General features: G+C 36.9%; 1 protein-coding gene across 1 annotated transcript in view; it reads right to left on the bottom strand.

Annotated features, from left to right (window-relative positions):
- The window catches only part of LOC134805060 (uncharacterized), a 35,256-nt gene that overhangs the window by 1,917 nt on the left and 7,184 nt on the right, over window positions 1–26,155 (bottom strand). The window contains exons 2-3 of the mRNA XM_063778348.1: window positions 9,613–9,670; window positions 240–462 (exon numbers count right to left, since the gene is read on the bottom strand). Of these exons, the coding sequence (XP_063634418.1) occupies window positions 240–462; window positions 9,613–9,663 (274 nt within the window). The 5' untranslated portion in view covers window positions 9,664–9,670. The remainder of the gene's footprint in view (window positions 1–239; window positions 463–9,612; window positions 9,671–26,155) is intronic.

Genomic DNA, 26,155 nt, shown 5'->3' with positions numbered 1-26,155 from the left:
GGATTTGGATGAAATGAAATCAAAGTTTGATATTGGAATGAGTCAAATTTAATTTTACCTATACTTTATATTCCTAACTTCATATCAAGGGGTGAAATGAGAAACGGTGGAGTGGAAAAAAGTCGGTGAATTAATTCATAAAGTGAGTAATACACTTTTGCAGCTTGCCGTACATTGAACAATATAAAACAATTTGTACCTATTAGCATACTACTTTGGTTCATCAGTTGATTACTTACCTAATGCGTGATGTTGCTGATGATGTGGTGGGTTTTGTCTTCTGTTGTGTGGTGGGGGCGCTGGCGGCGGGGGTCCGTTGTACGCGTGGCTCGGCGTCTCTCGCTCCGAGGATTCCATGGCCAGCTGGTCAGCCGACGGCTCGACGGCATTGCTGGAGTCTGCATTGGCACCTCCGCCACCCCCGCCACTCTCGTTTGAAGTTTGGTCGGTGAGAGCTCCACTCTGAAATTTACAAATATTTGTTTTGTAGGTACTTAAATCCAAATATATTTTTGTGTAGCGTAATAAGAGCCACCCCACACTAGCGTCTCCCGAGAGTCCCGAGCGTCGGCGTCTAGTCAATGGCCGCTGCTCAACGCAAAGTTGACGCAACTGCGCAGCGAAGTCATTTTCCATAGCGCTAACTAGATCCCGACGCTCAAAAGACGCTAGTGTGCGGTGGCACTTATGTACATTAATTGTCGAGGTAAGGAATGCTTAAATTTTCAGGCTTGAATGGTAAGTTTCAACGGAAGGCCATGAGAATCTGTTTAATTTTATACAGTTTTCCGGCCGTGATAGCCGGCTTTCTCAAAAATGCTGCAAAAAAAATATCGATATTATTACTATTGAATACTTTTGATTTCTCTGGAAACATCATTCAGTGCTAAAGTTATCTCTATAGGTATCTGAATTATGTCAGCGCAGCGTTAAATTATCACTATAGTTTGATCTGAAAGGGGCAATTTTTGTTTGACGCCAAATAGCGCAAGTGTAAATGAAAGTTGCTTTTAAGTCCATATTTATAGATAAACTTTGACATATCATACCACCGTTCTAAAATATTATAATCGTGATTACAATAATTCGGGGGAGCTACTTTTAACTAAAATTAGCTATTTCAAACACAGATAAAAAGTTGAGATGGTTAACAAGGACCTAAGCTTACTTTTTATAAGGGTGTGCAAATATTTTCAACTTTATTCTATTTATTTTTATATGTATGACTTTACCCATCACGAAACAATGGTATTCCGGACATTTAAGAAGCGTGCGCGGAGCTAAAGTCAACACCTAGAGTGTCGTAGAGCCCCTTTTGACTTTTAGTCAATGTAAAGGAGAAAGATTCTTAAATATTATTAATATAATGTATATACATAGTTACATATTCAGACATCTTCGGTTTTTTCTAAATATCAATAAAGAAGAACCTGTCCACAGTAGAACACCGTCCTCAAAAGCCAAGTTGAACTTCAAGCTACTCCTTAAAAAAAACTGTAAGTATTATTCTGACACGAAAATATCCACATTTCCCTCGTAGTATTAAGCCACGGTCGGCTTTCACTGGCTCGTGGGCGATACGTATTTTAAGTGTTATTTAATACGACACACTGACCGTCTTTAATACATCTCTGGGGACACACCTGTATCAAAAATTATGTGACAACGCAGATTGTAAATGCAACTTCGAGGTTACTAATACTAATGCAGCCCGTCTTTCGCCGGGTCGGTCGGGCTCCTGGGGGCATGAATGGAATGATCTCGAGAAAGTTGTTCGTGATTCTGGTTTCGAATAACTTAAATCACTGCTCATTGGACCGCTCCGGTTTCCGATTTTTTTCCGGTTTAATCAAGACATGTTTATGGCTAATCTTTTTTGTCACCGCATTTCTAACTTCCTATTATCAATGGTATAAAATTATAGAAACATGGAAAATTAAAAACGAACGCATTTATTAAATAACTTCGTGCAGCCTGGGTGGCCGGGCTATAAATAAAATATGAACAATTTCCACTGAAACCAAATGGTCGGCGGCACTCTACAATTTTGAGTCATTGTGGGTGTTGACGGCAATTTTCGAACCTAGAATTAACGAATTGTCAGGTCTTTTATACCTCTCATTTGTTTCGCCTCAAGGAACAACATTAGAAAGTATTGCCTGCAAGAAGCGTGTAGAGCTTTTATATTACTTCGATAAAGATTTACGAGTGGTCTTATAGAGCACGTCGGTCCCGGCAAAGAGTGGAATCCAGCAATTATTTTAGAATGGGATCTGAATTGATCCAGGGGATACCACGTACCAAATTATGTAATAAAAAGTAGAGGAGAAAGTTTTAATGGAACGGAGATTAATCTTCGATGATTATCTAAATGATAGCGGGGATGGCGTTTCATGCCTCGTTTGTAGTGTTGTATTCACAGAATAGTGTAATGTCTTTTTTTATTTTCAATCTGATAGGGTTAAGCGGCGTCAAGTTTCTGAGGAATTAGTATAGTAGTCCAATTTTCTTGCAACAGGGTTTGATTCTCGCACGATATATGATATAAAATCATTTTTTTAGAGTAAAACTTCCCCACTTCACCACTTCTGAACTGCAGAGCAATTAATAGCCTGGCAAGGTTTCCTCAGGGAAGCACCGTAGATTGTAGAGGATCTTCGAGGAATGAGTGTAAAGATTATTAAACGATTGACAAGCTGCGTGTAGTACCCTCGTCCGATGGTTTTCGTAACCGCCTTCCATCAGGCGAGCTGTATACTTACTTGTTTGTAGGGCTGTATATTGAGTAATATTGACATTGAAACGGTATAAAAAGCCTCATGCATAAAATTACATATTACATTTAATTATAAATCAAGACTAATTAATTGTTATTAAATTTTGGCGACAAACGTATCAATTTGTTTCTACCATAGAATGACTTATACCATGGTTCAAAGCAAAACGGTTAATTTGACAGGGGACAGGTATGCTCTTAACGCCAGGCAGGTGCTTTATACACCTTTATAAATTATAAAACAACAACGAGCATAGCCGTGCGTTTAAGTTATCGATACCCAAATGCGACTAGGCTGTAGGCACCGTAGCCAGAGTTCCGCGTATTCATTACCAGTGCTGATACAAGTATTTACTCGGGGAGTGGCACTCAAGAGCAGTGTGTCAGCGCGCGGTCGTTGATCTTAGCGGGCGAATTTCACTTTCATTCAATTACTTGGGATATAGTACTCTGCCGGTGTACTGAATTATGTGCTACACTGTATGTATGAGTGAAGCAAGAAAAAAAATTGCGCCGCAAGTATCGTTTTTATCGCTCGGTATCTGCCAGTCACCACCTCAGTAGTTTACGCTGGCGGATATGTTTTATGGTGAAAATGTAGTTTTACACATTATAATTTGAGAAAGTGCCAGTGATTGTCATTAATACGCATCCATTTCGCTTCGTTGAGTGACTATGTATCTTTCAAAATGATAATTTATAATATGCTCTGTATAGGACGTTGATAAATATGTAGGTAGGTACTATACTTTACTGCATACTGTAGCCAAATTGCATGGATGAGTGATTAAAGACTGCCATTATTGAAATAGTTAAAAAAAGGAAGATAATCAGGACCTTAATGTGGTCGTATATATGTATATAAATGAAAAATTTCAGTAAGTCAATTAAATTTCGTCATAGTTTAAGATTGTGATTGAATTATTTAGTTTAACCTCTTAGTTTAACCCCCGACCTTTACTACTCAAGTGAAAATAATGCCGACCCCGAACAGCTGATAATACGACGACCCCTCGCTTTTGCTCTATTGAGCGCTTTGATATGGCGCGATGCCAAATATAGCGCATAGGACACGGCGGCCTGTACAAGACAGCTCATTTTTCAAACAGGGTTTTAACTCCTGATATATGTAGGTCCAAATGTTTGAGTTCAATATCAAACAACATACATAGCTTCACTTTCGTGAGTTAGTGACAATATTCGCATTTATCTCGTTAATGATTGCACGCTGATGTAACGTTTTAATGTTAAAAGATAAATCGGGCAATAAAAAGTATATAATATCATTTTTCATTTGAAGCCTAGATCTCCATATGTGCGAAGTTTTATCCAAATTAGTCTAGTACAGTATCCAAATTACCTCTATCTTATTCTTTTCTATGAACGTTTTTGTAGTAATAAGGTTAAGGAAAACTGATATATTTATACATACTTAAGATCGACCAACTTACTATCGATTATCAATTTATCAATGACACCATTAATTACATTTACGTTCTACTTCTGTCAAATGGTGAGTTATATCTCTCCAACTGAAGGTGTTTTTACAACTGCGCCAGAGTTTTCTATTTTCACCTCCATTTTTACAAACAGGGTAAAATGCCCATTTGTCGCCCGCTACAATCCTGAGCAGGATTTCAAGTTCAATGTGTGTCGTCGCTGTAGGTCGCGCGGTGACCGACCGCCGGGAAAGCCGGCTTTTACTCTTCACTACTATTGTCGTAAATCGACTCGGGTATTTTGCTATACGTGCCTCTTACTATTTGTGTCATCCGAGATATTTAGTCGATTTCGATTGACTAGTTTGGTTTCAAATTATACACCCAATCCTTCGTCAAGAATACTTCTATTGATAGGTGAAAACCGCATTGAGTAGTTTTTGAATTTATTGAGAACATACATACATAGGTACATATTTACAAACAGGTAGACGCAGCGGAGGACTTAGTTTTAAATATAAGGTGTAGTGATAATACATATTTGAAGACAAATTAAGGTTTGTTTTCTAGAAAGTTACAAGGTGAAAATGTTGCATAGGCTGAATTAATTTTTTCCTGTCACTCGTTGCCTTCCCTCTAGACAACTATTAAAACCCTGATTTAAGTATAACATGTAAATTTACCAAACATGCATTTTTGTGGTAGGTAGTTATATTATAAGCCCTCTCCATAATAAGCCATATGTATTAAGCATGTTTTCTAATAAACTGTGTCGTAATTTTCATATACACAACGAGAGGGAATAACATCACAAATAAATTGATTCACAGAGAGGTAGATACTCACATAACATAATGTTGGATAAAATTATCAATATGTAGATTAAAAAAACTCCAGCTTAGGTATACAAATAATATGTATAGTTTTTCGATTCGAACTTTAAAGTTCGAATAAGCCGTAAGTTAAAACTTTCTGCTCTGATGATGATGAGGATGGTGACTATAGCTATCTGCACTTTCTTTTCAGTGGTGAGATTTGTATCGCCTAAGAAATAAATATCGCTTTTTGTGTATGACACCCTCACTGAGAGACCAGAATGTTTTGTTGCTCGACTGTCGACGTCGGACATTGGCACTATGAATGCTTTTCGATCCCATTGCAATTGTAAGGCACATTACGTACTTCAATCGAGCCCCTCTGTTATTTCGACAGTTAGATTTAATGTTTACATTGTTTCAAAGTTTACTTATAGTCCCTGTTACCTACGATTAAGTATTAAGAGAGATAATGTCACAAGAAAATAATATTTTTACACATAGAAAACATTCATGATTAACCCTTAACCGGAATTCATACTTAGGACCACCTTTTGCGGAGACAGTATAACGAATAGGTTTGAAGGTCGTTAACTCGAAACAAGAACATTTTTAGAGTAGAAGCGTTAAAAAGTTGTGTCTACAATATCAGTAAATAGAAACAGTTCAAGTGCCTTCTTACTTTCCACAGGGCAAAGCGGGTAAAGAGTGGACACAGACGGAACTTGCCGCAGCGTCCGTCAGCGCAGTGGGTCGCCCGTGCCCATATTTGGACTGTTTACCCGGTCACCGTATTAGATTCTATGAGTCTGCTTCCTCGCGACTCCACCCTGGTTGTTTATGCTTTTTGTTACCCTAGTTCAGAGCTAAGTGCGCAATTAATTCAAACTTGTTTAGAATTCGAAAGCATTAAATATTTATATCCAATGCTTGTTTGCCATGAACTTACTCAACATTACCATACCAAACATTGCTGGGCTTGAAAAAACAGTGATTCCAATCCGCTGTCTAATATCTAACAAATATCTGGGAGACAAAGCTTTGCTCGGAAAACATATAAAAACTCAAAAATGCGCGTTTTCCCAGAGATTATATAACAATAGGGAAAATGACAACTACTGAGAGAATAGAGTAAGCAATATTAAGCAACATATTATATATCCCTTTCCCAATCTATTAGTCGGTCTTTTCATTTACCTAACTATGCAACAATTCGAAATTTATTAAATTTTCTCAAACACTTGGTTCTGGTATTTGCTGTTCAAAATAGGAAAGTGTACTTCTGATGCACGTTTTAGTAATTATGCTATATAACAAAATACAACTAGGCAGGCATAGCGCATAGCACAGAAGAAAACAAAGGCGCCTGAGGTAGTCAGAACAAAAGCCAGATTTTGTTGTCGCAAACAGAAGTCACCTAATCTAAAACACCAGACTTATCTAAAAAACGAGAGTACCGCCACAGCAGGCCCAGGTCTTAATCCAATTCCAATGAAAGCGCTCATTATGGTTCTAAAAATAAACTTATCAAGAAAGACGATTTTTTGTAATAATTCAGGCATCTTCCGAGTATTACAAATGAAGTGAATCCTGGTCATTAAGACGTAATTGAAAATTAAATAAGAGTGATGAATGGAAAAATAATTTCTTCATTCAGATGACGCCTTTGAACATTTTATGCAAAACAAATACATATAAGATATAACATTGAAGATAAATTACCTACTGGTTTAAATACTGTTTAAAGGAGGCGTAATAAATAAGTATTGTAGCACTCGTAGTTTAAGAGTCTTAGGGAATATAAAGCTAGATAAAAGTTTACAATTTATGTTTCTATTTCACTGAATGTAAAAGTCCGGAAAGAAAACAAAGTTTTAGTCATGTTAGGGAAACCCAAGAAAACTCAGGCAATACTTTCGTCACTTATTTAGAAAAGCGGTGTCCAATAAAATTGATGTTAAACATTATTGCAAATTGTGAAAATAGTCGGCACAAGCGAGACGGAGTGCACCATAAACGGTAAGTGTCTCGATTAAAAATCATTAACTTTCATGCGGTGAGTACGCTCTACTTACGTGCTTCATTTGAACGATGATTTTGGATCAAGATTCAACAAAAAAAATCAACATAATATTGTCAATGGCAGGAAATAAGTAGTATCACTACCAATTAAGAAGTTAAGTTAAAAATACATTTAAGGATCAACGCCCTCGCGTTTTTCTTTAATTCATTAATTTTAAGGTTACATTCTAGCTACACAAAATCTAACCTTTTTTTATGCATTTCCTTCTTTTAACAAACATACCTGTCTGATGGTAAGCAGTCTTCGTAGCCTATGGACGCCTACAACTCCAGAGGCAACAACTGCATGCGCGTTGATCACGCAATGTTCAAAATGTAGTTTAAATAAAGATAGCACATACTTTCGGTGCGTCATCCGACTTAACTCTTTACCAAATTATGTATGAGCAACATCGATTTAAAAATCGATGATCAGCTATATTAAAGTTCTGATTTAAGAAGATTGCGAGCACGTCAGGGAAAGGTCTTTAAATTTTGAATATAGAGGCCAATATATACAATACGAAAGTGAGTGATAGATCCTAATATGTACATAAAGCCTAAGCCTTCATTAGTAGCTACTACGTTAAATTTAGCGTGACTAAATTAGTAAGGGAATGTCAGCGGACCGTGGTTTTCAGGTCAGGTCAACAGGGGGGAGCAAAGTTGCAAACATTATAAAATAGCATGCAACGCTAGGTAGCATAAAATATAATAATCATGGTAAAATTATTCTTCAACGGATAAAATTTTTGAATATCAACATTAACTATTAAAACGAAAATCAATAATTTCAGGTAATAACACACATATTAGACTCTGCCTGCGGCACTGCCTTGCACCCACTCCCCCATAATATTCCCTTAGTAAATTGCAATCTTTATTGTAACCCCCGACGGAATTAATTTTGGGACAAAAATAATGTTAAGTATTTCCTATTCTAGGTTAAAAACTGTCTGTGTGCTAAATTTCATCGAAATTCTTTCAGATGTTTGTATAATAAATAGTTATTACTTAATAGAATACATTTATAGTGGCAGAGTTCTGCAGCCCCTAGCGTAACATTTTTTTTGACAGAAATTTGAATTCCTCCTCATTCATATTGGCGCGGGTGCATAATGTGTAATTTATGTAGGTAGTTTAGTACTAAAATATTAACTAATAGGTACATGTGTACAAACGTACCTAATAATTTGTGTAAAATTAATAAAGTACGTTCAATGCAGCCAGCTTTATTATATAAAGAGATAGGTCAATTACGTATTCATAAGAAGTAGCAAACGTGATCACAATAAATTCATAACGCAGTCTGTTGATTGGTGGTTATTGTGTAGGTAGGCCCCGGGGCAGTGACCCACCAATCATCAGTGTTTACATTCGTACACCTACACCTACCTTTTTTAATATGAACAATTGTCTTTAGAAAATTAATTAGGTTATTGTAGGCAATCGTATTCACTTGGCTAACGTTGTGATTTTTGTCGGGCAATATGTACCTACGTTTTTAAAATTAATGTTTAATCCTGATTAATCTGTCCGTACATGATCTCCTTTTTAGGCTAGTCTGAGTCAATGGCGATTATTGCGAATGATCGTAACAGCAGATCGAGCAGATTTTATATTTATTTCAAAACTCCCTTAGGTGTTCGTAATTACCCCGCCTTCCCGGTTCCAGGTATACATAAGGAACATTTAATTATTGTGCACGAAAAAATAATAAGTGATTTCTATGTATACCTATGTCATTTAGTTTCCTTAAATTTGCTTAGACAAACGCTTTTAACGGAATTTAAAAAGAAACTTGCTTTTCTATACAAAATGATGAAACGTGACTATGCACCAAGTACTACAACACTTCAAAACGAGTGAAAGGTTTTGGCAAGATTTTATTAAAAACATATCGAAGACGTGACCTGCCACAAGATAAGATAGGGATAAGATTTAAAAGTTGTCTGTTTGGCAGGCAGTTTATCTGTGTATCATAACACAAAGTAGCTACAAAAAATAACAGCCTAGATATTATTACTCTCATACTAGATTCTGCCCACGACTTCGTTTGCGTGGAATAATGATGATGATTATAAAAACTATGCCTATGCCTATCCTGGGCCTTAAAGTATCTCTATACCAAATTTCATCTAAATCGGTTCAGCGGTTTAAGCGTGAAGAGGTAACAGACGGACAGACAGAGTTACTAACGTATTCATAATATTATTATATACCTACCTACTATAATAGTAGGATTGAATATTAGTTACAATATTAATAAGTTCCGCATGCAAAGCTATTACAAAAAGGCAACCATACTTTATTAATGTACACTTCTTCTTATAAGTTTAAGCTGTCTCTATAATTAATTACAGTACATAAAGTGTTCCATTACGACATCCTGATGATGACACTAACATAACTGAAATAGCAAGACACATTCTTAGTTATCTGTAGGCAATTCAGCTTCTCAAAATCAGCCAGCCTTTTGCAAAGACGAACTTGAGTTGTAGGTATTTAAACTTTGTCTCACCAAGTGTAATATGAGGAGGATGCCTATAGCCAGCCCGCGTCGCAGCCGCATCGTTCAACTGCAAACAAAAACATAAAAACATGAGTTGCCTTGCCATCCGGCTTGGGTTACAACGAAAGTTCTAGGGAAAGTACACACAATGTAAATTCTTTGCTAGGTCAATGCTAGCTTGTCCTTAAGTGTGACACGCTTTTTGTTAAACACATACAAGTATCTCTGCTTGTCGGCATTTTTAAGATAAAATAAAAATGTTTTTAAATTAATTTTAAAATCTGTGAGTCCCACACGTCTGAAATCGGAAAGCATTTTTTTTATTGTTATACCTAATTTCTCAAAAATCTCTTGCTTAAGATTAATGAGTTTTTTTACAAGCTTTTATTTATTTATGTAGTTTCACCTGACCGTTGTCTGTGTGTAATCAAATCTTGCAAGTTAAATTTGATCCACTTCCCGGTTTCCGATTGAGCTGAAATTTTGCATACATATGTAAGTCGGGTGACAATGCAATATTATGATGTCATCGAGCTGATCTGATGATGGAAACCGGAGGTGGCCATAGGAACTCTGTGATAAAACAACGAAACCTAATTGTGTTTGGGGTTCTTAGAATTGTCTCGATGAGTATTAGTTGCCTGTGGAAAAAAAGTACAGTCGGCGAAAAGCTTGTACCAAAAATGAAATTTTTGCCAAAAACTTATTTTAGAATCAAGACTTCTAAATACCTGCGTCGTTAAAAATGTTTCCAATAGGATATGATTGAAACTATTGAAAGCGACTGAAAGTAAAATAAATTTTCGTTCAATAGCAGCAGAGTTAATTTAATTGCTTTCCTCGTCCCTTATAAATCAATACTTACCTCCTTCATTATATTAAAAAGTTCGGACCTTATAATTTATTAGGCTTCGCCTTCTAAACCGGGGGCCGTGAGTTCAATCAAACCCCGGCTCATACAAATGAGTTTCTTGAAACTATAATGTAAGTACACACAGATGTAAAAGTGCATACCCACTTAATGAATGAAATTCATTCATAATGTGTGCAGGTTTGCACTTTTGCAGCTCGCTGTACCTACGAAATATCATTTGAAATATTACCTAATACTTGCTCTTCGGTGAAGAAAACCAATGTGAGGAAACGGGACTAATCTAGGTTTCAAGGTTACTTTGCATTCGCATTCGTAAAAGCAAGTTAATTCTTGAATAAGCGGACTCTGAGTTCCTTTCAAATGCTACGCTAGTAAGATTAGGATTAAATGCGAATCAATTCAATGAGCAACGAAAACCATTAGACCATATTTTTTTAAATACCACAATAAGAATTGGTACAAGTGTTTAAAAAAACTATGTGAAGTCATTTTATGCAACTTCATGACCAGGGCAAAGTGATTCTGCAATCCTTCATCGCGTCACAGGTAAGAATGTAATTTTCTCACTAAGCGAAATATAAATTTCTTTTGAGATACAAACTTTGTTATTTAAACCGAAATTAGATTTGTTTTATCATTAATAAGTTAATTAACATGTCTTGCTACCTTTCACGAGCTAATTTGTCGTTCAACTGCTTGTTAATCTCAAAGATAAAAGTAAACGCGCCACACTTTAAAAGTAAGCAGTTGAAAAAAAAATGCCATTCAGCTTGTTAAAAGCTCCCGCCGTGCGCACCCCTGCAAGCTTAATTGGCCGCGAAAGTAAAGCCTGTGCAAGCTTCAATCACCGAATAGTGGGCGTTCCTGCCCAACGGGTTGGCTGCATTTTGGGGCGACCGGGCCGTGGGACCATCGGGAGAAAGTGGACACCTACCGGAAACTGACGAGCTCTTTGTGGTAGTTTGCCATATTTCGGTAAGATATGCGGACGAGTAGTAATTACAGGGTGCGGTTGAAGCGCAAGGTTTATTGCAAAACGCTCCCCAACAGAGATGAAACCGCTTTAGCGTAAAAAATATTGACAAATACAACTCTGTCAGCGACGAAGTAAATCAATGAAGGTGATAAGGATAAAGAAATTACACTTACACTACACTAAATGCACAGCATGCATGTAGAACTGATCGCTGTTACGCCACTTATATTCAGTTGAGATTATAAGCATCCGCTCGGTCTACCCCGGACATCTCATAAACTGGTCATATATTATAAACTCTACATGTTGGCTTCGGCTCCGCACACGCCACCTAAATGTCCGGAACATCAATGTTTCGTGATGGATCAATTGGGTGGGCAATTATATTAAATTCAATTTACAAATTACAAAATGCGGGTTTCAAAGGCTTATTGGTTCTCTAGCTTTACTATAAGTACACCAAATTTTTAATTTTAAAGCAACTAAAACAGCAAATAATTAAAAAAAACAGATCACATTAAAAATTTATTTCATTTATTTTTGCTCGGCCAACTTCTGACTAAAAGAACAAAACGTTTAATGCAAATTACACTAACACTTGTTTAAAAATGCTCTTAATACAGGTAATTGACTTTTAAACCTAGTTAGAGTCTATTTACCTAATTCACATTTAATAATTCACTACCTACCTACTAATTCACCACCTGAGATTCAACCGCCGGAGCATTACTAGTAGGATTATTATTGTTTGCCACCAGAGGACTGAATCTGTATCGGACGGCAACTAACGTTTGAAATAAAAAGAGCTTGAAACCCAACGCAGCGTAAACTTTTTTTGTGCGGTTTGTTTACATACAAATGTGTATCCAATTTTCCAGTATGAAGGTTGTTTTTCCTATGTTTTAGCATGTAATTTTTAGCAACATATTAACTGACATCGTTATAGATGAATTAACGATACAAGTGGCTATTTTACACTGTGTAATTTCTAATAGCCGATAATAATTTAAAAACTATGTAAGCTGGCCGGAGAAGGCACTACAACGGGAGTTGTGGAAATCAGGGAGAGAGGCCTTTGCCCAGCAGTGGGACACTACAACAGGCTAATAAAAAAAATGTATTACTTTTTGGTGGTACACATTTATCAGTCAATGCCTATATGTAGTAACTTACTTATATAAAATAATACAGCTATATCTCTTAAATATCGGTATTGTTGTAAGCAGGTTTTATCAAAAACAACCAATATTAATAAAATCACCCGTATTACCCGCGGGTAATAATGAAATATCACATATTTAAATATTTTAAGTGACTCGCCTATAAAATGTTGGCACTAAGTAGTACTACTATTTAATTAAATATTACTATTTAGATTAATCTAAAGACAGATACGAGTATGATCTGGTACTGGTAATATGAAAATAAATATCTCTATATCTCTATCCGTAATATGTATGTAAGCCATATTAGTAATTCGTCCTACTTAGGACCGGACAATAGTTTCTATTTCGTCACAATATTAGCATAACACCTAATGGGTTGAACGAATGAATGAGTCTAGGCTCAATGATCTATTGAATGAATGGCGAACTGGTTTCGTTTGGCAAAAGGTTTATATCGAGAGCGTTGAACCGGCGCGGCGTGCGCGCGTGAAAACGAAAGTCGACAATGGGCAAAAGGGTTGAACTTGTTGCATCATTTTGGAGATTTGGTGGGTTATGAAACTTATTCATGAAACCTTACAGGCGTCTTAATATAAGGCCCTTTAATATGGGTTTACCCCTTTCTTACAAATACGTCTAGTAAGTCAAAATAACAAATTAATAGCTAACGGAGGCTTGTAGCGCATTATGTTCGATAAATGAATAAATAATAACTTTGTAGATTTTAAGGGGCCCACTGATTAACAGTCCGCCGGACGGTATCGGCCTGTCAGTTGTTCGGAACTGTCAAAATTTTGTTCTAACTGACAGGCCGATACCGTCCGGCGGACTGTTAATCAGTGGGCCCCTTTACGGTGCGGTAATTTTACTGATTACAGTGATTAGTACTTATGAAATTTACGATGCTGGTTATTCGAACTTTAAGATACGTCAATTAATAGATCTAGAAACGATATGGATTAGATATGTCAGTGTAAAATATGACAACTCTTCAAACAAAGACGTCACTTTTGACACTGACACATCTAATCTAGATCTATTAATTGACGGATCTTAAAGTTCGAATCGGGCAGTTAAATGTTAAACTCGTTTCTTCTTTCTTTGAGTTTACCCTTATATCCAGGGGCTCATTTCACGAACGGTAGATATTAGTCTAATATTAATATTTGACCCTTACGGTTTGATAGTTTGTGGACTACCTTACCGTTCGAAGAATACAAGCTGTCAACAATTCCACATACATTTTAATGGAAGGAATAAAAAAAGAATAAGATATAGGTATTAAGAAGTTTTATGCCGTAACGAGGTAGGTAATCTTATTTATTTTAGGTAACTTATTCTAGATCCAAAATTATTGAAAAAAATTATAAAAAAAAAGTATAGAAAAAAAGCACCCCAATCAATCAATAAGCCCCGTCCAGACTTTGAAGTTTTGGATCTGTCATCATAAGATACAACTAAGAGCACGCCATATAAGGATAAGTGCGCGTGAGGATAAACGGTCAAAAAGCTTGCGTGTCTTAAGGCTTTGTTTACACTTTCACCTATCGATTGACACTGTGTCAATTACTGTTACTGGTGTTACGGTGCGCCCACGCACATGCCGCCCATGTGGTTCCGGATACAGATTTTATAACACGCAATACATCATCATTTGGCCATTGGCAGCTCGCTTTAGAGTAATTTGTGCGTTTTTTAGATCCATTTGCTAAAATGCCATGGGTTGTAATGTAAGACTACGAGAGCTGCCACCATTGCATAAAAAAATAATTATAGGGATTAAATACAAGCATGAAATTCAGTTTCAGTCCCGAAAGAAGGCTCATAGCTTAAATATTCTAAATTTTATCTCCGTGAAAACTTTTTGAAATATATAAGGCTGCCTTTCCAGAGGGTTTTTAAGAACCAATAGAATCACTGCACGCTGAGCGAGTAAAACAAAAGAAGTGATTATATTGGTTCTAAACAAACGAATCCCTCGCAACGCATCCTCGCGCATCTCTGGTCGAAACGGAGCCTAATGTTTTGGAATGAAACTGTAAACCTTTTAAGTAGCTCCGAATTATTGACATCACCAAATGGTTACGCGTATTAAATAAAGTTCGCTAAATATAAGTATGTACATACCTACTTAATATCGAATTGACAATCTGTTCCACCTTAAGAATCTAGAATCCAACCACGCGTACGACAAGTATGGCGATCCTACCGGGATGATATAATATTTTCGTAGTAGGTAATAACTAATAATATTATAGTTTGTTGATTATATTATTATCATCATCTTCTGGCTTTGTCCCCGCTTTTTTTGCCACGGCTCATGGGAGCCACTCCCAAAGTTGGCAGTATCCGAACGTGGCAGCTGGCAACTAATCCCAAATCCCTATAATTGGCGTAGGCACTAGTTTTTACGAATTGCCGATTATATTCCACATATACATACAATATTTTACAATTTTCACTTAGTGAAATCCGTCAAACATTACCATTTCTAAGTGCAAAATATTTCCCTACGCACGTTACGAGAGTCACGTCAATGTCATGTTGACGGTCATCAAGAGTTAAGAACGTGACACACCGCGGGCGGTCAATTACATTTTAGGCTTTACTCTTGCTTTCGCTAAAACTTTTACTCCTGCGTTCCATTTTTAGTGATTTAGGTATACTTACTATTAACGCACTTATCAGTTGTTATTGGTGCTAAGTAAACGTGTGGTGCAGTCCACTTTCACCGCTCTTCTCGTGATTTGGTAGTTCAATGACTCACGAATCATCGGGACCTGGATGTTACCGATTGTTATACATATTATACAATATTTGATAATTCATATCGATACGCTAATGCTAGAAGCATATGATAAGAGCTTTAATATACATACGTGACGTAGGTAGTAAAAATATTAATTTGCAACATGCCTTTTTTTCTTTTTTACGAATGTAGTAATAAAATTAATGTCGTGCCGATGGCGTCATAATTGAAAGTTATATTAAAGTATGTATTTTATGCGCTGCGTGCAAAACTTTGTACACGTACACAGAGCTCTTAAGGGACCGCTTCGGTTAATGCCTTTTTTTTTAATTCGGTGACATTTTAAAATTCTCTTTCACTAGTTGATCTTAGTACGACTGACTTAGACGGAACGTTGGTCAACTAGTTAATCTTACTTAGGTATATTTATATTACCTACTTAACTAGCTGTTGCTCGCGACTACGTTCGCGTTAATTTATAGTAGTTGCGTTAATAAAACACTTCCTGGTACAAACTTGCAACCCTCTTTTAATTACCTACGGGACGAGTTTTCAAAAACGCTGAAAACTATTTTCTTGTTTTCTAATATTGAAATGACGATGACGAGTCAGTCAGAACATTTACGTTTAAGTAATATACATAGATCATAATATTTCTAGACACTTGGGCCCTATTTCACTAACGTGACAGGTCCGACAATTGTCGACATCACTGTTACTGACGTCACAGGCCTCCATAGGCTACGGTAACCGCTTACCATCAGACGGGCGATGTGGTTGTTTGCCACCAACATGTTAATTAAAAAAAACTCCACTATATCGCCAGTTAATAAGTATTTATTTTGCGAAGCTAATGACAATTGTCACAAGAAATACGACAATTGTCACGAAATTCCGACACAGAACTCATTTGCTGTCAAGAATTACTGAAAGTTCTTTGAAATCTTGTGACAATTGTCATCATTGTCATCATAAACATCGCAAGAGCCTGTTTCTTGCCAATATAATAAAGTTTTTTTAAATAATACAATGATGTTGACAAACAGGAATACGGCCCGCCCGATGGTAAGCGATAACCGTAGCCCATGGATGCCTGTGACGTCAGCAACTATGAGACTTGTCGAATTGTCGCACCTGTCACGTTGGTGAAATAGGGGCCTGGCGCTTGCGTGCTATAGGTACCTAATGAAGAATATGTAGTGTCATTCATAAATCATAATATTAAGGGCCCTTTCGGCATGGGACGCCACATTTTTGCTCTCAATTTTTATCACCTATACCTATCAAACAATTCCAGAATCAGAAGAACTATCATTGATAAGTTATAATTGCACTAAAAACAATCCCTCAACATTCATTCTCATGAAATCCTAGGAAAATCATACAGTTACGGTGTTAATTGTCGGTAGACAATGGTGCGGCACCCATTGCGCTGGGAAGCGCCGTAAACCCACATACCCAGACCTGTTGGCACACATTAAACGACCTCACCTCAGACTCCAACTTTTAATTAGGTGAATTTGTGGATGACAGGTGCGATTACCTACCTGGTGCAGCATTCGAAACTGTTTTTTGGCTACACATGACGTCAGAAAGAACATTAACAATGCATTGAATTGTAAATTATTTTATCACTGCGTTTTTCTCTTACCCTTTCCTTTAATACGTGCAAAGGTATGCAATCTTACTACAGTGTATAATTTCAAGTGCTAAGAACTAGTAAATCAAAATAAATACCTAATTAATGCTACGAAATTGAAATAAACGGAATGAAGAGCAGTTTTATTTTATGTAAAATTGTATAGGATACATAAAACAGAAATAATAAAAACAATCAGAAAACAATGTTTACAGATTTGGTAATAGAAGTAATTATGTGTTTCCCGTGAGTTGATTTAACAAGCCAGGCGGCGACATTTACTTTGAAGTTGAACCTTCGCTCACACTTTCATCAAGAATATAGAGTTTGATCAACAAAAAAAATAACATTTGACTTTACTACGAAGACACGGACTAACTTCATAGTTCCGACGCGAACACATCGAAATTCTAAATAGACATCACTCATCAAATTTATCGCTTTGTAATCTCAAAGCCGCATCGCTTAGTCACGCTCAAATTCACGATCATAATACCTACTCAATACAAAGTGGTCAAGATGCAAATGACGTACGTACGTAAAATAAATCAATATTTCAATAGTGAGTGGTAAGTAAGAGTAGTCAAAAACGAAAGTAGAATCGATCTAAAATCGGCACCGCCGAAACATCGGCTGGGATTGTGGTCAGTCGGTCGGTAACTTTCACCGGGGACTAATTAGCGATCAACTTGATGTTTACACGACCACCGCGTCGATATCGAGATATCCATGTGTATCGACACATCGATGTATATTAGCCATCTATATCCAGATAAGAGAGGAATGTCGGATTAGATTTGATGAGTAATTATGTTGACCGGTCTGAGATTGGGCAAGTGTAACTCGTTACTTTAATTATGATTAAATTGAGTGAAAACTACCTGTATCCGCGTAGGTGGGAATATTTGTTGCAATCGAATGAAATTTTAACTTCTCTTCTCATTGCTCATTCAAATTAATCAGGTATATCAACTTTCAAGTAAGATTTAAAAAATGTCTGTGAAATGATGCTACGAGTATTCACTCGCCATGCGGCGCCTTTGCGTCTGCGACAAAAAATAAACGCACACAATAATGCGTTACGTCGATTTGTGTAGCAGAATCCACGCGCCTATGGGGAGGACGCCGGAAGTTGTACGTCGCGTATAGAGCCCAAACGAATAATGTACTTTTATATTATTACTCGTAAGTCACATACAGATGGGCGTATGTTGTATTAAGATTATTCCGTAAACGGATAAACGATATAAATCTGCTAATTGCCAATTTCTATTGAACACTGCACGACCCGGAATCACAACTGGTGCAACTGGTAGATTTTTTTAAATAAGTACGTAAATACAATGGTAACTAAAAACATTTTGTGTACCTACCCTAGAAGCACACAATTTATCGTTAAGACCCCTCAGCTCTAGAAAAGCTCCTAACGATGTCCGTAATCGCGAGAGCACATGAGTAGCGAGTTGGATCGATAAATCCATCGGCTGCCGACCGACGTGTTTATGTGGAGTAAGTGCGAGATAATTACCTACCGCGCTGTGATTAATGTATGTAATTCCGCGTAATAATTACTCATTATTTATATCTGACAAAGGAAATATAATTACTCCTTAAAGTAAAGCTATAATAATAATACTAACCCGAGTTCGAATCCTGGTAAGGACATTTATTTGTGTATCCATCATGAATCTTAATTTTGTTCCTGAATTATGGATATCGTCACCTGCCCATAGTACAAGATTTGCTTGCTTTAGGGCTAAGTCGCTGTATAAGATTGTCTCCAAAATATTGATTATACATATTAATTTATTTTTACTATGGTAAATAATTTCTGACAGAAGCTTGGCGTACTTACTTTTCCTACACAACAAAAATATGTAGTAGGTAATTAATTATGTAAGGTTGACTACATATTGTACATATTGTTTTAATTGTCATTACTGCACTGTGACGGTGACAATGTACTGCCTATACCTGCATATTTCTGTAGTCGACTGAACATCTCCATTTTGCACTCCAACTTTTCCATGTTCCACGAAACACCAATTATCATATTCAAAGATTCACCAACACCCCACATGTGAACGTATCAAACAAAAGACCATTTGTATATGTCAATTAGACGCCGGCGTGTACTTGGAAGCCGCTTTCCCTTCGGCTATGTGATCGGTATTTGATTGTGATAAGCGAGATTTAATTGAATTACTTAGAAGCTAAGAAAACAGAAAGTGTTCTGGTGAGAATAATTAATTTGTCGAAGTTTTTTGCAGAGCTTTAATTAAACGAAAAACCGGCGAAGTGCGAGTCGGATTCGCGCACGAAGGGTTCCGTACCATTACGCAAAAAACGGCAAAAAAACACGTTTGTTGTATGGGAGCCCCACTTAAATATTTATTATACCAATTCTGTTTTTAGTATTTGTTGTTATAGCGGCAACATGAATACATCATCTCTGAAAATTTCAACTGACTAGCTATCGCGGTTCATGAGATATAGCCTGGTGACAGAGAGACGGACAGCGGAGTTTTAAATAGGGTCCCGTTTTTACCCTTTGGTTGCGAAACCCTAAAAACACTCACAGAACGAGTTTAAGCATATTAACCTAACCTACTATATTTTTATTATCTGTGGAGCTGAGGGTTTTTCTTTATGAAATCGAAAATGCTCCTCCTCCGCTGAAATGCTGAATCAGCATAGTGTTTGAGCAGTAAAGTCGCTGTTACAATGTATGAATGCGAATATTACCTAAATAATTGTTTGTAAAACACTTGTAGATACTTCAAATATTCAAAACGCGTTCGCAACTTGTTAAAATTCGGTACTTATCTGTCACATAATTTTCGCAAAACATTTAGCAGCCAAAATTTAACGTTGGACATAATCGCCGCATTCCAATTTTGTACTTCAATAGGCCCGACAACATATCGTGTGCGAAATTCAAAACACTTTCGCTTCACGTCGAGGAACCTGTTTCGTAAGCTTGTAACGGTTTTAACTACAATAAATTACAAAAACATATGTTGTTATTGACTTTGTAGTGTATAAAAACGTCTCTCGTGTGTTTGTAATGAAATCTTTTATAACTTGGTGCGGGTTGTAGACATTGCATTTAATTAAAAGTAGGTACCTAGGTACCGATAATTTATTTTGTTATATAAAATTTCAGGAGCCTACTTCTGTCTGGCCTAGTGGGTAGTGAAACGGATGGTCCCGGATTCAAATCCTGGTAATGATTCGGTCAAATTGTGTTTTTTGAAAAACTAATTATAGGCAGCCTTTTATGAATGTAGTATGATATACCTTTGGGTATGGTGCTTAACGCACGCTAGCGTCCCCTTCCCTCCCCCTGCCGCAACCCCCCCTTTTTGCATGAAATCCGGTTCACAGTATTTTCATTTTTTGGGGAAAGTATACAATATAGGAATAAGTGTCAATGAAAGAAATAATCCCTATTAAATTCTTAACAAAACAGGTTATATTCATTTTTTTGATATGACGCACCATATTCATGTTATGGCTAGATGAACTTCGACAAAATTTAACCGTTGAAAAACTTGTTGAAGTTCAATATAACATAGTACGTAATAGTACTGAAAGAAATCCTACACGGAGAATAACCTTGCAAGCTTATTCTCCGTATAAGATTTCTTTCAGTACTATCACGTACTATGTTATATTGACCTTCAACAAGTTAAAACATTAATATGGTGAGTCTTAACAAAAAGTTGCATATAACCTTTTTTGGTTTGAATTTATTAAGGATTATTTCTTATCTTGACACTTTATTCCTTATTCTAATACTTTTCTCAAAAATTAATAAAAACCGTCAACCGGGACATATTTCATGCAAAAAGGGGGGGTTGCGGCACGGGGAGGGAAGGGGACGCTAGCGTGGGTAAAGCACCATACCCACAGCTATCATACTACATTCATAAAAGGCTGGCTATAATTTGTTTGTCTTCCCCATACATTAGAACACAACTTAACCGAATCATAAGGGCATTTATTTGTGTGACGAGCACGGACCGAAGGGAGTGTTTTAAATCGACACGAGTTGCGAATTACCTATTCGCACATATATCGTACAACGTTTTACAGTAGGTACATAATAATAAGCCTTTATATTTTCTACTTAGTTGCGTAATGTGATAATTATCGCACTATTGCGGTAAAGTAGCCCCATATGTACTGTAAAACAACTTTTTAAAGCTTTACAAAACATCAGTATGCCTGATTGACATGTGTATTCCACTCCAATAATCATGATTGACAAAAAATTGCCGCTATTGATGTCTCTTCTTTTGATTGCAACCTCTTTTATATGTTTTTTTGATGTCTGTCAGTTTTTTTAACATGAGCCATTCTAAGTAATCAATTGTGTCGTAAAAAAAACTAATCTTTATGCCAGTACAAATGTGTTTTTTGCCATCCCAATCACTTGAACGCGGTGATTAACTTTGGACGTTTTATAGTACTGCTCGATTCTATGACTTTCATTTTCGATAATCTTGTTATGAAATTAATTTGTTAAACAGGTAGGTATGGTATACTTATTTATCGGTTCTTGGTTTAAATAAAATAATTATGTTCTTTTCACTTTAAGTAAAATAATACCAAATGAGATAAGTGAAATGTTTATTTGCACTTTAGTTATTAGAGAAGATATTTATATCATCAAGAGAAAATAATCACTTAACATATAATTTCACAAAAAAACAATAATTTTATTTGTTATAACAATTAATCTGACAATCTGATGGCACAACTTATTTACCAAAGCAGACCGAAGGATGTCGCTTCAGCGCGCTTTCTCTATTTCCAGAATAATACCTATTTATTTCAATAAGCACAACATTGTTGAACACTAAAGCAACTCTAGCTTATTATTTCGTGATGTAAATATGACATTATTAAGGTGCGGTCAGATTGCCAGAATGCGGAGCTATCTAGCGAGCTGATCACGAGCATGTAAGCTTTAGAATGCGCGTTCTAGCCAGTTGGCATGAGTTGCGCGTTGCGCTAAATAGGCGCGCAAGCAACTCGCGGTGTGCTCTTGCACCTTGCACGCAGGCAATGTAGAGATTGTAGACGCACCTTATGAATATGAATTATTTTCGTAGGTATATAAATAAATATTTGTGGACAATCTTACACATATCAACCTAGCCCCAAACTAAGCAAAGCTTGTACTATGGGTACCTACCCTAGTATGGGTCGCCTACGAAATTATACACGTATATAGATAAATACATTCTACGAGTACACCATCTAGTTCTTAGAGTTCCGTGCCTTAAAGGAAAAAACGGAACCCTTGCGTCTGTCTGTCTGTCCGTTGAGTTAAGTTGAAATGTTCGTACACTTATGTTATGTAAGTTTGTGACCCGAAGACGGACATGTAACGTAAAAATGTCCCCCCTCCCCTGTATCTCCGAAACTATTAGGTCTAAAATTTTGAAAAAATAGAAAAAATAGTTCTTTACCTATAGATGACAGGGGAAACCTACAATTAGAAATGTGCAGTCAACCGTGAGTTTGACTTAATTGACCGAAGCGAAGCGAAGGTCTACGTTTTGACTCGGGCATTTTGCTTTCGTATGTCCGGATGTTCTCCTCTACAGGTCGCAATTCTTAACCGATTCTCGTGAAATTTTGTGACCGAATTTTATGACTAAATAAAATTTTTTTGTCAATCCGGTTTTTGGAAATTTTTAAAAATGGCGGAGTCGTGATACCTGGCGCCTAAACAAATAGTCGTATCGATATCATAAGACTTTTTTCTTTTTGAAACATGTTTACAGAGTTAATAGCAAAAAATGCAGAAAAAAATTATCGCTGGTTTAGGCGGTATTTAGATATTTAATTTTAACTAATTTTAATTTGAGAAGGAGTAGCTAAATTTCGTCAACCCATCTAAGAACTATTTGGCTCAGTTTGTAAACGTTCGCTTTTTCTGTTTGCACAGAGGGTCTGGGTTCGATCCCCAGTAATTGTATGCTGGGATATTATAACTTTTTGTATTTTTTTACACATAAATTTCGTATTGTTTTTCCTTAATTTACTATACACCGTGTTTTTATTGAATTCCGTTAACTTCGGGGTATAGTTAAGTACGTTTATAAGAACTAAATGGCATAGTTAATTTTCAAAAAAAAAAATTTTTTTGTTTTCTTTTTTGTTTTTTTTTTTGTTTAAAAAGTAATTAAATGTAGCATATAGCGTTGTTGTAACACGGGCATTACATTTAACTCAACCAAACAATTGAAATCTGTGACATATCAATGTCATTTCGTACATCAATCGACCGAGATTGTACTTAAGTTTAGTAGCAAATGTATGAACTCATTCTAAACACTAATCAATATGTAAGCCGGCCCTAAGGCAAGTGTACACGCTTGTAGAGGCCTTATAGTAAAAAAATAAATTATGGATTATCTCCGAAATGGACTTAATTAGAACATCGGTGTCTTTGAGAAAGTTACTTGATTTAAGCTCAGGAATGCACCCTTGAAATTAACGGAAATCAAAAAAAACACGGTGTATTTAAAGCTCTTAGCACCATGTTATTTCAAGCTCTGCTCGCGAGGTCTACAGCTCACAGAGCCACTAGTTACTTAGGTTTTGATCCGACCGCTACGGGTTTTTAAAGACATCACTCACGTTTCACATAAGAAATATGTACTTACATTGTTAAAAATTGTATATTGTACGGAACCACAGTATAAGAACAGTAGTGAATCTTCATAGAAATGTGCCGCTGCCGGCTTGAATATGTGCGTGAGCGCCGGGCGCCGTGTACGCACGCGCTGCCACGCACACATTAGCATAATATACGGGGGAATACGGTGGCGGCAGTGTGGGCCGTACCGCGACTGTGATCGCGCGCATTCGAGTACGCTACCCGCCCGCTCGCATTTGTCTGTTCTGACGGTACGCCTTAATTTTTTTGATCATGACTATGAACAGAGGCAATAGTATAAGTAAGGTACTAGATTGAAAAGCTTGATTACATCACTATTGTATACAATTCTTTTTCTACGAATCAACAAAAATAATACTTTAGACTAGTAGAATCATACAAACAAACCAAACCAAAAGTATACAGCTAAGATACGGGAGCAGCCGCGATACCTTCATAATACTGCTACGCGCCCCGGCCGCCGCGTTGGTTGGTCAATGACACCTTCTCGTAACTCATGAGGCCCTGGTACTTGCTCCGCGCTAAATTCAATTTTTAGACAGTTGTTTTCTCGATTTTGGCCACCATAGCCTATGGAGACTAACAAGCAACACTAAGTGGTTTTCGTAGTCTATGGATGTTGCTATATTAAGGGTGACACATGCGCGTTTCTGGTTTATGAACCAATTGTTTCTACCATACAACCTAAAATTAATAATTAATTTGAGCTATGGTTTTGTTTCGTCCTCTTGACCGCGGCGAGCTGTAATTGCTCATTTTCATTATAGTTGACTAAACTGTATCGAAATGAATATTATAGTTGAGTTGGGAGCCCGTACATTAAAAATACCCATTTGCAGTTTGGTATAAGAAATCTTAATTCAAAAATTACAGTCGTACAGTAGAAAAAAAATATAGTGTCTCAATAACGACTCCTCAAACCCGGACTTGTCATTCTTCATAATACCTACTTGCCCATGCTTCCCTAAAACCTTTTTACTAAATTTTTACGTAAGGATGAGAATTTACTTTACTTTAACCGCTAACAATAAAGCGTTCCGAACATGCAGAAACCGGAGGATTTTTTTCTGTATCGAATTTATATTTTTTTTAATAACTGCCATTTCCTAATGTTAATATTTAAAAAGCGTTTTATTTATACTTCATTTATGAATTGATAGAACATTTCATTATATTATAATAAATAGAAACGTAGTGCTACTCATAATACGCAAATAATATTTAACTAAAAATAAAAGTGACAACCCTAAGCGCCAACGCAAGAGTAGGCAAATAACTTGCCGAGCGGCCTTAGATTCACTACTGTTCTTAGTATACTGTGACGGAACCCTTGGAACGCGAGTCCGACTTGCACTTGGCCGGTTTTTTTATAATCCTACTGCTTGGCCTTCAGATGGATTTCAAATACATGTATATTAATATCTTATGCGCAAAGCATTCACCTATAAACATGAATCTATTAACACCGATATATGTATATGCTTGCTGATGTACCTGGCCATTTGACCTGAGACCTGAACTTTCTCCATACCGTGCTATACTGGTTCTGTTTGGCATTATACATAGAATTTATATTTGTGTTCGCGTATATTGGAATGCAAGTTCGTATGTTATGTAGCGGTAAGAAAATTAGCTAGTAAGTAATCAATCAGTAAGTCAAATAACATGATTTTGTAGTGATAAGGGCAAGGGAAGCCAGAACAGTGCATGGGAAATACAAGTAGATAGTAGTGTGTACATACTGTGCATACATTTTTTTTATGGGACTATGTTGTAAACAAAAGCGTAGGTACTGTTATAAGTTATAACAGTAGGTACCTATAACAGTAAGGAGGAGAGAGGAGAGTTTTACTTAGGTTATATTGTCTATTTTCCGTAAAACGGAGTCGATTCGACCTGACTCCTTCTTTCCGAGGTGCATCTGTACTTATTACCGACAGCCTGGAACTCCTCGGCATGGAGCTGAGTTCAGTCCTCAGCTTCGGCAGCTTCATTGAGTCTAAAGCACAAACTGCGGCCAGAAAGCATCCTAAATAAGGTGAAGCGATACTTCACACCTGGACAGCTTCTAACACTTTACAAAATCAAGTCCGATCGTATATGGAGTATTGCAGCCACCTGTGGGATGGCTCAGCTAAATACCAACTCGCCGCTTTGGACTCGGTGGAGCGCAGAGCCAGGAGGATGATTAATTTGTCGACAAGAAGCTAACGGCTAAGCATCAGTCTTTGGCCCATCGTCGGAAAGTAGGCAGCCTGTCGGTTTTCTACAGGTTGCACTTCGGGGAGTGTGCCCAAGAGCTACACGAGCTTATTCCACCGTCCCCATTCTACCATCGGACTTTGAGACGCACGGCCGGTTTCCATCCTTACTTGGTAGATATTCCACCAATTCGCACGAAGCGCTTTGCTTCTTCTTTCCTTATGGGCACTGCCAAGGAATGTAATTCCT

The sequence above is a fragment of the Cydia splendana genome, chromosome 2 (assembly GCF_910591565.1).
Source record: "Cydia splendana chromosome 2, ilCydSple1.2, whole genome shotgun sequence".
Taxonomy (NCBI): Eukaryota; Metazoa; Arthropoda; class Insecta; order Lepidoptera; family Tortricidae; genus Cydia; species Cydia splendana.
Note: the sequence above shows the minus strand (reverse complement) of the source record. Positions and strands in the feature narration are given on the sequence as shown.